At 43.5% G+C, this 13,812-nt stretch overlaps 2 protein-coding genes across 2 annotated transcripts; one reads left to right on the top strand and one right to left on the bottom strand.

The window, feature by feature from the left end:
• Nucleotides 1-938: 938 nt before the first annotated feature.
• LOC133891662 (probable arabinosyltransferase ARAD1) lies at nt 939-5,405 on the bottom strand. The gene is made up of 3 exons (XM_062332395.1): nt 4,313-5,405; nt 2,582-2,947; nt 939-1,412 (listed from the first exon to the last, which is right to left on the bottom strand). The coding sequence occupies exons 1-3, from the start codon at nt 5,237-5,239 to the stop codon at nt 1,221-1,223; spliced, it is 1,485 nt and encodes a 494-aa protein (XP_062188379.1). The 5' UTR covers nt 5,240-5,405; the 3' UTR covers nt 939-1,220.
• Nucleotides 5,406-7,315: 1,910 nt separating this feature from the next.
• On the top strand, nt 7,316-8,353 carry LOC133891654 (probable 2' cyclic ADP-D-ribose synthase BdTIR). The gene is made up of 2 exons (XM_062332389.1): nt 7,316-8,038; nt 8,152-8,353. The coding sequence occupies exons 1-2, from the start codon at nt 7,476-7,478 to the stop codon at nt 8,252-8,254; spliced, it is 666 nt and encodes a 221-aa protein (XP_062188373.1). The 5' UTR covers nt 7,316-7,475; the 3' UTR covers nt 8,255-8,353.
• Nucleotides 8,354-13,812: the final 5,459 nt, after the last annotated feature.

Raw genomic sequence — 13,812 nt, 5'->3', positions numbered from 1 at the left:
CAATTGGAAAATGAGATAGACCATGACTATTGTCCAGACTTGAATTCCATGCAACTTTAAATCTTTACATTGTTAGCAGGCGTGTTAGTACCTTGCCGGTTAAGACTAATCCTCTTGTCTCCTATAAGCCAGTCACAAAAGAGTTCGAGTACCAGCAGACAACAACAAGGGCTTCCTGCAGTTGAGCTAGCCCTAATCTTTGTGGAATTAGTCCTTAAAGAAACAATGTGGAATTGATTATGGAGAATTACAAGGCCACGTTCATTCTTTTCTACTGCGTTTCCAACACTGTATCTTTGAGAATCAGAAACGGCTGGTGCTAGTCATTCAGGTAAGAGGCAGAAGCACTTTTGGACTAGGCAAGAGACAGAAGCTGCCACACAAGTTCCAAACCAGCAACGTAGCTGGATCAATTTTCTGAAATTTGGGGCATTGGATCCATGTGCTCTGCCTGGATCTTAGAAATGCATACGATGTAGACTAACTGGAACACCGGGCCAGTCTATAAACTTTTTTGGTTCAATAGTGCACCATCGATGTCCTGGATCTGAAAAGCTGGTGATTGTTACTTTTCCAAAAAAAAACTAATTTAGTGTATGGATTCATATAATGTACAAGTAATAGAAGTAATATTAGATCACTAGTTTCTTTTTGCGAAAATAGATCAATTCAAGGTATGTCCTTTATCTAAATCTCCAAAAGACATAAAAAAACTAAACTATCGAAATATCTTGGAGTCAATTTCAACAAAAAGACCATATCACATTGTACTAGTGTAAGACAGCAAACGTAACTACGTTAGCTGAAGCAGTATGTAATCATACGAAACGCAATGGTTCAAAATAGACCGCGAACGGGATACTTTGTCCAGGATCTCGAAGCAGAAAAGAACTTCAGCCTGGAATATCAGCATGTCACATTGCTAAACAAATGTAACATGAAAAACTAGGTCATCACATTGCTGACAAAAAGGAAACTAATATAACTTACTTACAAAAATTACAGCACCTTCTACAAAGGCCAGGCAACAAAGCAGCGTTCTTTTCTATTCACCATATCTACGGAAAATTGAATGATTGCTGCAATTGGTAATTTAGTAGTAATTGGTCGGATCCTCGCTGTACACAGAGCTCTCTGCAACTTACAAATTCCGGCATGTAATCACTCTGGAGTGACCAAAAAAGTGCTGTTTCCTCCGTAGGCGATGAGCTCTATCTTATTTACCTAGCAGTGGAAATCTCACTTGGGGTTGTTGAGCAGATGCACGAGCAATCTGTTCCATTGGTGCCTCTATCAAGCAGGCGTTTGTTGCGGTTAGTCAACAACTTTATCAATGGTGCTTTTAGGGAAACTTGGCGCCATATCTCATTCACTGGTCCATTCGGATCTTCATACACAAAGTAATGTTTGACCTGAAAGAGATATTTAAATTTAATCAAATAAGCTAATTATTAACAGACAAATATGTTGAAAGATATACGGATATGCATGGCATGCCTATAAACTAAAACTCCATGCAGTCAATGCATACAACTACACTGGATTAAGACATGCTTCTGCCTCATGCCACATGTCTCCGCCGGACCGCCACTTATATAAATAAGATCGCAGCCTAATAATAAAATATAGAGTTGCAAGTGGACCAGATGGAGCGGAACCATCGACCCATCCTAGTTACTTTGCTTAATCAACATTGTGTGCTAAGGATAATAGGTCATCAGGTCAAATTTGGAAACATGCCAATGAAATATTAGTAGAAAATTAGAGCGAATTTATCTCAATATCTCATACAACATAAGTTGGGTAGTAAAGTGCCATTCCCAATCCTATCCGCTGCCACCCGAGGCCCTTGTTACAATATACCAAGAGCAAATAAATCATATATGATGGCCAGCAAATAAATTATTTATGCAAGTGACAGAGTTTGCCAAACAATTACAAACCAGTATCCATCCATGCTCCTACTAATTCATAGTTATATGCCAAGAGAGCAAGAACGAAAGAGGTGGTGAAGTGGTGATCTTCTCTGCAAAATGCACCAAGCAGCTAATTCTGATGATGTATGCTAGTATAAGTGGAAGTATAACCAGCATTTATTCCCCCATAGTCACTCGTTCACAAAACCTAAGTTTCTTGTTCGGCTTCTATTACAACCTGATATGGTAAATGGCAGAACTTCATGAGGCTTTCTAGTTAAGTTGAGTACTCCAAATAAATAAGTAACTAGTCTAACTGGATTGTCATCAAATCCTGTAAGGTGGATTGATGCCTGAATGATTCGATGGCATAGTGACTTGTAGATCATAGTATTGGTTAAAGAAAATCAAGGATCCATTCAGGCATCACACATACTTCCACCATGCTTTTATATGTGCAGTTTACATATTATTTTCTCCATTAAAAAAGCACAATTAGTAATTATTGGACAGATGACACTGCAGGTAAGAGAAATGAATGTAATAGCTGGAGTAACCAGATTTGGCTGAGGAATCAGCATCTTCAGAAAGATGTATTTATTAAGTAGTGTACATGTATATTTTAAATGCATAAAGCAGCATGAACTAAATAAGACTGCACAGACCTTTTTTATTTCTCTCTGATACTCCACAATCCTCTCCGCACTGACTCTTCTAAGCAATGAAGTTAAGAATCCAGGTTCTACAGCCTTGCTTGTCTCAACAAATATTGATATGTTACTGTAGTCTATAACATCCTCGAATGGTAGTTCGATGTAATCACTAACTATAACAGGAACACATAAACTGACAAGTGCATCAAACAATCTGCATGCGGAGGGAGTATCTCCAGCAGGATGGAGGCAAAATTTAGATGAGTGCATTCCTTGTGTAGCTGCACGCCGACTCTCCCTTGATTGAGTTCCATGTTTTATGATTACATCTTCCTCATTCTCAAGAATTTGGAAAAGTGCATCACGGACCTTCCCACCCTACATTATCAGAATGACCGACTGTAACATTAGTACATGTTGTTGCATAAATAAAGCACAAAATAAAAGAAAGACAGTGACTAAAACTCCAGTAGCTGAGGCATGCTATTGTTAAGCAGAGGCTGAAAACACTAAAACCTACAAGGAAAATAAAGATGAACAACTAAGTAAATGAATAAAGGCTAAAGAAGCACATTTTGGTTAAAAGGGAAATTGTAAAAGTTGAGAAATGCATTTAGGGATGCTTAAACATTTATTTTTCAGAAAAAAAGTGTAATTTGGCAAATTTTGGATGGCAGGACTTCTAAAGAAATTCTGAAAACCTATAGCCTTTTGCTTTTGCTTTAGTTTCAGAGGAAGGGCAAAAACCTGCAGATTACATTTGTTCATGTATTCTATTCTGCAGTTATTTTCCCACTCATGGTTTTGTGTTTCCTATCTAGGTTGTTGCCTATGATTCGCTATTGCAGTTGTTGTTTTCTATTAGGATATGTTTATAAAATCCTATAAATTTGTGATATTATGAAATCATTTTCAAGATAGATCTACGCATATGATTTTTCATATTCCAAACTAAATATTTTGAAAGCTCTTGCTAGTCAAAGTTTTTAAAGTTTGACTGAACCTTGTCCAAAACGTTATGTTTTTATGACCGGAGGGAGTAATTAACTACAACATGCGACAATTGTAAATAGAAACATGGAAAAGTGATTAATAGCATACTGCAATCATTGACGGTGTGATTCATGCCTTCAGACTATGATGTAAAATTGCATGCAAGCAAGATGAAAGAAAGAAAAAGAGATGACATAGAGGAAAGGGGAACAAAAGACCCTCAAAAGTGGAGTATTACAAAGGGAAATCGTCTAAAAAGGTAAGTTTTTTAGAGTACCAAAAAAACTGAACTTTTTTTGATAGATTTTGGTTTAGCATTGAAAAGGTCTAATCATACTGGAATTCTAAAGATTTTTTACCAACTTATGAATTCAGCGAGCCCTAACCCATAGTGCAACAAATATACCAAGATAAAAAATCGTGACCTCCATTTCATTACTTGCCCTAAAAACAAGGCGGGGACAGGTGCATCCTAACTTTGTTTTCACCTAAGCTTCATTTTTTATACAATACGACAATTAAAAGATCGGAACACCACCAACACAAATCCATCTAGGTGTTCTGGATATGAGCAAATCACAATTCACAAGTAAAATGCAAATGTCATCTACACAAGGCACCAAAAATTCGTTGTCTATAGGCTATATCAATAGCGAGTATGACCCCTTTAAAATGCAGTTACACTTCAAATGGAGAAATGCCCCCAATCTGATCTAGTAATCATATTTCATTCAAAAATGAAGAGCTAACCTCCTTGCGGTACCGATTTCCCATGAAGAACAGAAGTGAGGGGCGGCCATCGACCCCGACGTCACCCTGGAAGGAGTTGATGCGGGGTGAGTAAGGCAGGATGACGTCCTTGACGAGGGATGCCTGGTCGCCGTGCAACCGGCCGAAGTCGGAGACCAGGAGTACGGCATTGCTGATCCGGTCCACCAACCTGTACAGAGCATTGGGATCTTGGCAGATGAACACGTGGTCCCTCCCCTTGTGCCGCCGCCAGTACGGCTGCCGCTCCAGCCACTCCACCAGCTCCTCCTGCATGGCCTCTTTGCTGTACGGCGCCGCCGCTCCAGAGGCGTTGGCGACCGCAGGGGGGCGGATGGGGTTGACGACGAGGCTGAGGGAGGAGAAGAATGGCACGTAGAAGAGGTCGGCGTCGCTCGGGTTGTCCACGTGGGCCACGGGGCGGTCACGCGGCCCGCGGCGGAGCAGGTCCTTGAAGAGCCACCACTCCGCCGAGTGCTGGTGCCCCGGGTACCGCAACTGCTCGTCAGGGAGCGCCGCGGCCGGGTCCGCGGACCCCGAGGGGGCGCGCGCGGCCATGTAGCTGCGGACGACGCCGTAGGTGAACTTGGTGGGCAGGTCGTACATGTAGATCTTGACGGGGGCGGCAGCGGGCGAGGAGGAAGCGGAATCGGAGGCGGAGGCGAGGGAGCGGGAGAGGCGGGAGGCGGAGGGGGAGGACGGGGGGAGGAGGAGGCAGAGGAGGGCGAGAGCGAGCACGAGGAGGAGGAGGACCGGGGAGGAGCGGCGCGAAGGCATGACGCGCGCGGCGAGCGCGAGGAGGGATCTGGGGAGGAGAAGGATCAGGCGGGGAGGCGGCGACGGCGGCGGCGGCGGCACGAGGATCGGGGACGGTCGCGGCTTGCGGGGCGGCCTGCCGCGCTCCCACATGTGGCCGGCCACGCAGTGGGGTGGGCGGGGAGGGAGTGCAGCGGAGGATGAGAGGAGTGCGGCGGTGAGGTGGAGGTGGAGTGCGGCGGAAGATGAGAGGAGGGAGCGAGGCGGGGACGGACGACGGCGATTGGGGGCGAGCACGACGTACTGGATGTCTGGATGGCCGCCCACTCGCTGGATTACTCTCTGTGGGTCCCACCGGTCGGTGTCTCGGTGTGTGTATTACTGCTAGCAAATACTCTTATCTTCATTTTCTTTATTTGATGTTTTAGAAATTAACGCAATTCATCTTTCCAACGTGCCCCTGCCTCAATTTGATTTATGCAATGTTTTGCTCTTCAATGTAAACCAATTGTGCTCATGTTGGCGGCAACGGCCCTTGATGCCTAGCACAGAAAACTAACCAAATTTGCTTGTCTGATCAACATTTATTTTCTCAGAAATGTATCCTTGCTTTTTTGCCTTCAAATGTTGATCCAATTTGGTTATGAAAATTAGCCTACATTGCATCCAATTGTGTTGATTTTTCTGCACATTTGTTTTCACTTGGATTATGATTTCTTCTTTTTGGGGGGGGGGGGGGGGGTTGCTCCAAAGTTTCATCTGTTTTTTTTTTTGTTACAGAGCCTATCAAGAGTGGCTTTTGAATTTGTTATGATGGTGTGCCTCTTCTTTTCCTGTATTCTATAAACTGTTTTTCCCCTCTCAATCGATGAAGGTAGAATTCTTGCTGGTTTCTCAGAGAGAGAGAGAAGTTCATTCTATGTTCCTGGTCTTGATTGAACAGGAAAAGAGGGGTGCCATGCATGGTGTGGACTCTGAACAAAAAGGGAAAGAAAAGGACTCAAGTTTTCAGGGAAAAAAGGGTGTGCATGTCGAACTAGCTGCATCCATCAAAAAATATTGTCTCACCTGTGACAGTTTTAATGGCAGTTTTAACCGCATGATCAAAAATTAGCTGCGTCCATCCAAAAATATTGCCTCACCAGTGACGCACAAGAGCAGCTTTTTTACAAGCTTTTAGGAAAATGGACTTTGACCTTATTAGCCCGGATGATCAAGTCGATCAAAAGCCGTAGTTTATTAGTTAACGTCGAACCAAATAACCTTGAATATTTGTCTGCATTGACGTTTCGGAGGGGCGGCGGGGGGACATACACGTAGTTTTCTCCTTCTCGGATCACGCTTTCTCAAATCTTTCAAGTCCCGGTCACCATCGCCTTCATCGTTCAACCCTCATTCCCCGAGAAATCTACGTGGACCTCATGTCGTCAAACTCGACGATCACTTTCTCCCCCCGCCCGACGTCGGTTAAAAATTCCCTTTTTTTACTGTGCGACGGGGAGGGAGCGTGAATCGTTAAACGGTTGAGAGTACGAGGTGTTGAACGGCTCAAACCGCAACGCGGAGGCAGTGAGGGAGTCCAACCGGGGGTGACGCCATCCGCCATGTCGCGCGTCACGTCTTTGAAGGGGTCAGGGGTCACCCGGTGGCGCTCTGCTCTCTGTCTCCCTTCCCTGGCCTCGGCTCAAACTTTGAAAGAGTAGTAGCTAGGAATGGAATTCAGTCAGACACTGCACGGACGGGGGAAGCTACCTAGGGTTACTTGGGAGAGGAGGAACCTTTTGATTTGATCTCCATCTCCATGCATGCAGCAAAAAAAGAAGGAAATTAGCATAATAATACTGTATATTGGAACCATTTGGCACGGATTTAAATCCTGAATTTTTTGAAGCCAATCTTATTTAGTTTGAAAAAATTTAGAATCTGAGATATGGATAGATGGAAGGTATTTGATTGAGTCATTTGAGTTTTATTTTAAAAAATAAATATTTAAGTTCTTTTATTGTATTATATAAACTTTAGATTTAATATGGATATCGATTTAGGAGCCGTGTTAAAGGAAGCATATATATTTAAATTTTTTCTGTCAAACGGCTGGCCCGCGCGACATTTGAAATCGCTACGGGCGGAGATTTTCTCCCGCGACCAAACATGCGCATGCAGACATTGGCAAAGCTATAAAAGCGCCCCCGATCGAGCAGCCATAGCCATTCACCGATCGATCGAGAAGCTAGCATAGCCGATCCATAATTCGATCGTCTCAGCTAGCGCATATATCTGAGCTAACCAGCTAGCCTTGCCATCTCAATCGTCACAAACATACGTAGTGCATACTCGGTCGGCTGCTACCTAGCATTCCGCGCATTTCGTCAACCCGCGCATTCCGCGCATGGCATCCGGGCTCTCACGCAGGTCCATGAGCCAGTCCATCGCGTCGCGGCTGAACGAGTCGGCGGAGGCGACGACCAAGGCGAAGAAGCCGACGATGGTGGAGCACGACGATGAGGAGGTGGCCGGCCGGCGGCCGAGGTACGACGTGTTCATCAACCACCGCGGAGTGGACACCAAGCGCACGGTGGCGCGGCTTCTGTACGACCGGCTGGCGCAGCTCAGCGGCGACGGGATACGCTCGTTCCTGGACAACATGTCCATGCGCCCGGGCGACCGGCTGGAGGAGCGCATCTTCGAGGCCGTCCGCGAGTGCAGCGTCGCCGTGGCCATCTTCTCGCCGCGCTACTGCGACTCGGAGTTCTGCCTCCGCGAGCTCGCCAAGCTCGTGGAGGCGCGCAAGACCATCATCCCCATCTTCTACGACATCAAGCCCTCCGAGCTCATCCTGCCGCAGGCCGTCGTCGACTCCAAGGACCACCTCCCCCGCGACATCGAGGGCTTCAGATTCGCGCTCCGCGAGGCCAAGTACACCGTCGGACTCTGCTACGACTCCGCCACCGGGTACGTGTGTGCTACGCCATTACAATTCTCTCTGCCTCTCTGAGTTCATGCATGCATGCAACCAGGAAAACTAACTATATATGTGTGCAATGGTGATCTGTCTCTGCATGCAGGGACCTGGCCGAGCTGGTGTCAGCGGCAGCCAACGCGGTGGTGGAGAGGATTGAGGAATTGGAGAAAGTGCAACGACAGCAGATGATCGTTTCAAGGCTCTGATTTTTGAACGGAACAGTAAACCAACTACTATTCAGAGCAGCGTGCTGGCATCATCAACTGACGCCCGGCCGGTGCATGGTTAATAATTCATTAACATGGAGGGGATTGGTTCATTTTTTTCCTTTTATTTTTGAATGTAATGATCTAATTTTTTAGTTTATTTTGGTAAATTTGGAGACCACAAATCTGCCCCTGTATAATAAGCTATATATACGACTGATCATACACGTACAGTCCACACGAATATGTGATTGTTGCAAATAATGACAGGCACATGTAAATGTACTGATAGATGTTAATAAAATAAAATTTTAATGATGTTTTTTAAAGACTGACACTGCAATGTGACTCGTTGCATGGCGATGTTGGATTCAAACGCCTTTGTCTCACCCATTTTCCTCGTTATGGCCCTATATATGGGCACTTGTGTGTACCTACGTATCTTTCATGTCTCGTCGCTATTTCTGTTTCATATGCAAGCATGCATGGATCGTTTGAACGACTGGTATTATGTTTCAAATTTTGGTTTCTTCAATTTATTTTTCTTCCGTACGTGACAGTACGTATATATGTAGCTGCGTTTTGGACAAAGCTCGTGGTGTGTGAGTCCACTGTCAGCTGCGTGGATTGGCATGCATGCAATGCTCTGATCGCTGGAATATTAATGACTCGGGTTTACAGTACTACATGAAGTGATATATAGGCATTCTCTAACTGGAACAAATTGTTGAATGGCGTTTCATTATTTGATTTCCGAATTAGTTATTTGAAAAATGAAACGGGTGCGCTATTTTTGAACGGGGGATAAGTCTTCAATTTGAAACGGGGTAGCATTTGCCAGATAATGTAATGGTGTTGATCTCTCGGGCTCTAATGAATTGATCAACTTCTACTACATGCATATATAGATGTAATCAAAGCTATCCTTACAAATTCATCCTATATATGTACTCCTATACATGTAAATGCAACGTTGTACAGTAGGAGAACTACCGCGCGTGATCGATGTTCTTGGAATTTAAGAACACATCTCATGGGTTGTAGATTTTATGGTTGGACTTCCAATTGTGATAAAATATAAACTTGTTGGGAGCATGAGTGACAAATGTCGATGTGATGTTTTCTTCGATCAAATAGACTACTTCAGCTTCTTAGATGACAAGTTCTACCAAATTGACGGTGTTATTACTACTTCACAGTAGGAGTACACCTTTATTATTGCTCATATTAATCCTTCAAGGTTAAAATTGACTACTCCAAGTTTATATATTTATGGATCTAGAAAAAAAGATTATATATCTTACGTCTTTTGGAGATTTAGATATAGTGCATTGTAAATTGATCTATTTTTCACAAAAAGAAAAATATTTATATGGTCCTGCTTTAGTCACTTGTACAATATATGATGAATCCATAACTACATTATTTTCTTTTTGAAACAACTACAATCCATAGCATTTAGATCCAAGATATCAATGATGAACCAAGCAACTGCAAAAGTTTTAGACCATCTGTAGCGAAAATGATCCTATTGTGTCATGATTGTGATTTTGGTAATTAATGATAATATAGTCAATGAGACTAACATGTTTGTCAAGAATATATATTAATAGGTCTCATAGATGCAATATATTAATAAGTCACCGTAACCGGGATAAAGTTTGGTTAAATTGAAGAAGTCCTAGAAAAAATGACTACACCGGAAGGTCTGACACAGAGAAGTTGTGAACGCCAGAGTATTTTCTTGTCGGATGTTCTTACACGTCAGATGATCCGCGATATGGAGATATGAATGCTAAAACATTTCTAAGTTGAAGCTCATGAATGGTACACACTGGAAGATCTGGCGATTGAAGTGTGCATGTCGGAGTATACGCTGGAGCAATTATTACAGAGAGGATTGCAATAGTGGAAAGACCAAAAGACTACATGCCGGAAGGTCCGGCAATCAGCAGTGTGCATTCCGGAGTATACGCCGAAGCATTTGTTGCAAAGAAGATGTCAAAGTCCAGTTTGATGTAGTTTAACACACTAGATGGTCCGGTAATGAAGCGAAGCAACACTGAAGTATTTTGCACTAAGGAAGGCGCGAGATGACTCATTTGAACATGTCGAAAGGTCTAGTGATGGAGCTGGTGAACACGTCGGAACATCTAGTGTTCACAAAAGCTTTGAGTGGAGTTCCAACGGCTAGTTTTGGAAGATGTAAATGTTGGATGGTCCGGTGAGTACTATGTTATTTACATAGGATCATCTGGCGTATATAGTGAATTTGAGCCATTGGGGTAACACCTAGTCTGTGGGGTTGAGGCTATAAATACCCCTCCACTCGGTCATTTGAAGGTGCTGAAGTACAGAGAAGCTCATATACACTTGAGAAGACATACAAGCCATCAAAATACTAAAAGTGTTCATCCAAGACGATTAAGTATAACATTAGAGAGTGATTAGTTCTTATAGACCTAGAGAGAAGTGTTGCTAGATGCTGCAACCTAGAAAGCAGATCAAAGTGTGATCCAACCGTGCATCGAGAGGTACGCTGGCGTCTTAGAGTCTTGGTGACTCGTTGTTAACTTGTTGACCCTTTGACTTGGTGTGAAACGGCGGCAAGAAGATTGTGCAGGGATGCAAAGGCTCTTGTCTTTGTAACTAAAGCTACAAAATGAAGACAACGTACAAGTGATCGGAAGAGAGGTTAATGGTGAGACCTCACCTTGGTGGTTTGGAGGCTCATCGTGCTTGAGGTCTTGTCTTGGTGACTTGGTAGCTCAAGAGCTTTGATCGGAAGAGACTTGACGACCAGAAGTATATCTTTTGTGGAGCTCCAACTAAACTAGGGGTGCCTTATGTGCCACCGATACCATGGAATAAAAACCCTTTGTGTAGAGTTTATCTCTCTACCTTATTTACGTTTTCACATTTACTTACTTGTAATTTACCTTCCTAGAGTAGATTGCAAGCCTTTTGAACGATAGAGTAGACACACTAGATAAATAAGCATATTTAGATAGAAATTGATATAGGTTTATCTTGTGAAGTTTTTGAAGCCATTATTTTTTAAGTGTCTTAATTCACCCCCTTAGGACATCACTGATCCTTACAGCATCCTAGCTCCTAGGTATTCCAATTATTTAGTCTATGCCGTATGTATTCTGAGATCAAGATAAATTGCAATGTTCATTGTTTCGAATTTTCCATTTTTCAGGAAATTGATTTCGCTTTTAAATCTCTAGTCTACCCATATTTCTAAAAGAAAACGTTACCAAAATTGCACCAATAACCATTAGTAAAATAAAAGTACCCATGAAAAAATTGGAACTGATATTGATTTGAACACATTTTGACTCATAGAAAATGTGTTAGTTACAGGTATTTTTAGAATTCTGACCTATTGTGGTTCAAATTGTGGTTTGAAATTTTTGGGTGTCACTACACGAGAACGGCACATTAATGACGGATGATAACCACTATTAGTGACGGGTCTCATACCTGTCACTCCGAATGGTTCACTAATGATGATCCATTAGTGATGGGTGCCCACCCGTCACTAATGGCAGTCACCAGTGACAGGTCTCAAAGGGTCACAGTTGAGACCCGTCACCATGGTGTGTCTCCTGCGGCCTGAGCAGGCTTGTTGCCTGTCACTAATGATACTCATCAGTGACGGATGCATTTACCACTCGGTTATTAGTGATGGGTTTTGAGGTGATCCGTCACTACTAATCTCATCCAGACAATTGGAATTTCTAGAAGAGATTGACTTTAAAAAAAGAGGCATACAAGAGTACTTCAATAGAACTGAACTTCGATCTCATTTAACAGATCACATTTAACAAACTATAGTACTAATCAAATTAAACTAGAGCATTTAACCCTAACTATACAACAAAATACTTCTCGCCGCACGCGCGCAAAATATTTCTCATCGCGGCATCACGAAAGAGCGTCCTACCCTAACTAAAGTCCTACCATCATTGTCACCGGCTGTGCTTACATCATCGACGTCTAGAAGTCATCGTCAGGGGCCATGTCATCGTCGTCATTGTCGAAGTCTTCCCACGCGTCCCACCCGTCATCGTCATCCTCCTCTAGCTCCTCCTCCTCATCCTCCTCCTCCTCTATCGTCGCCACCACCACCACCACCTCCCCCTCCTCCAAGCACCACCTCTTCGGAGCCAACTCACCGAGGAAGTGATCCCAGTCAAAATCGGAGGCCTCCGATCCGCCGGAGCTGGCGAACAACACCTCATCATTCGACAATTTCAGCGCCGCCTCTATCTCTTCGTCGGATGAAGGCGGCATGGGAGGGGTAAGCGGATTCGACGGTGGTGAGAGTGGCCGGAGATGGTGATGGCATCAAAGTGTCCATGGCTAGAGCGAGAGTGAGTAGAGTGAAGTGGTTGAGGGCGCGCGAGAGTGAGTAGTGAGCCATTAATTAGTGACCGGTGTCTTCATCACATTAGTGACAGATCTCCTCACAACCTGTCACTAATGATGAGTCTATTTTGTTGACGTGTGCTCTCTCTACCTATCACTAATGACTATATCATTAGTGACGAGCTTTGAGGTGACCCATCACTAAAGATATTGGTGATAGGTTGTTCTCTCACTGTCATTAATGATCCCTTATTAGTGACAGGTCTTGGCTGGGTCCCAGCCCGAGCCACACATTAGTGACAGGTCATCGCTGGATTCGTCACTAATAGTGCATTAGTGATGGGTTTTGGTTGGTTGTCACTAATGACATGCCTCATTTGATGGTTTCTTACGTAGTATGTTAAAAGACCAAGTTTTTTTTTTTTTGTTACCAAACTAGTAAACCAAACCCTTATATTACATTATACTTGAACATTATATTAATATGTACCCTTATTTTGGGGGGGAAAACTAATGTATTTCCTTTATTCAATTCACTATAAAATATCAGTTAAAGACCTAGTCCATATGAATATATGGTTTGACAAAAGCCTAAAATGAACTTCAACTATAATATTTTTGTTGGTGAAGAGGGTGTTGCACACTTACTCCGGGCTCCTATGCTCGGTGTCATCCATCGACGCCTCTTGGTCCCCATCCCCAGTCTGCGGTGGCTTGAGGAGTCTTTCAACACGGACAAGATGTGCAGAACTCTATGCCAGATGAGGACCTACAATAGCCTAGGCCCGATGGGTTTGGCCCAATAAAATTCTACAAGACGCTCTAGACGGTGGTCCAGGATGTTGTGATGAAGTTCCTTTGCACTTTTCATGACAGCTCGGCCAAGATGGATGACATCAATCAAGCCTACATCGTATTGCTCCCCAAGAAATAAGATGTGGCCACCACAAGTGACATCAAGCCCATCAGTCTACAAAACCAGAGCTCTAGTATGACTTCATCAAAGGAAGGAACATCACAGACATCTTCCTGCTCGCCACAAAGTTGGCATACTGATGCCATTAGTGCAAGGCTCCCACCATGGCCATCAAACTCGACTTCAAAAAGGCCTTTGACTCCATAAATTGGGAGTCAGTGGACGTGATCTAAAGAGCAAGGGGGTTCAGTGGTCATTGGCAATC

Source organism: Phragmites australis, chromosome 14 (assembly GCF_958298935.1).
Source record: "Phragmites australis chromosome 14, lpPhrAust1.1, whole genome shotgun sequence".
Classification (NCBI taxonomy): Eukaryota; Viridiplantae; Streptophyta; class Magnoliopsida; order Poales; family Poaceae; genus Phragmites; species Phragmites australis.
Note: the sequence above shows the minus strand (reverse complement) of the source record. Positions and strands in the feature narration are given on the sequence as shown.

Excerpts from the sequence above, each read along its gene's own strand:
- LOC133891662 (XM_062332395.1), bottom strand. The coding sequence starts at position 5,239 with ATGTGGGAGCGCGGCAGGCCGCCCCGCAAGCCGCGACCGTCCCCGATC. Across the intron at positions 2,948-4,312 it reads GAAATCGGTACCGCAAGGAG|GGTGGGAAGGTCCGTGATGC; the intron begins GTTAGCTCTTCA and ends CTGATAATGTAG. Across the intron at positions 1,413-2,581 it reads ATCAGAGAGAAATAAAAAAG|GTCAAACATTACTTTGTGTA; the intron begins GTCTGTGCAGTC and ends TATCTCTTTCAG.
- LOC133891654 (XM_062332389.1), top strand. The coding sequence starts at position 7,476 with ATGGCATCCGGGCTCTCACGCAGGTCCATGAGCCAGTCCATCGCGTCG. Across the intron at positions 8,039-8,151 it reads TGCTACGACTCCGCCACCGG|GGACCTGGCCGAGCTGGTGT; the intron begins GTACGTGTGTGC and ends CTCTGCATGCAG.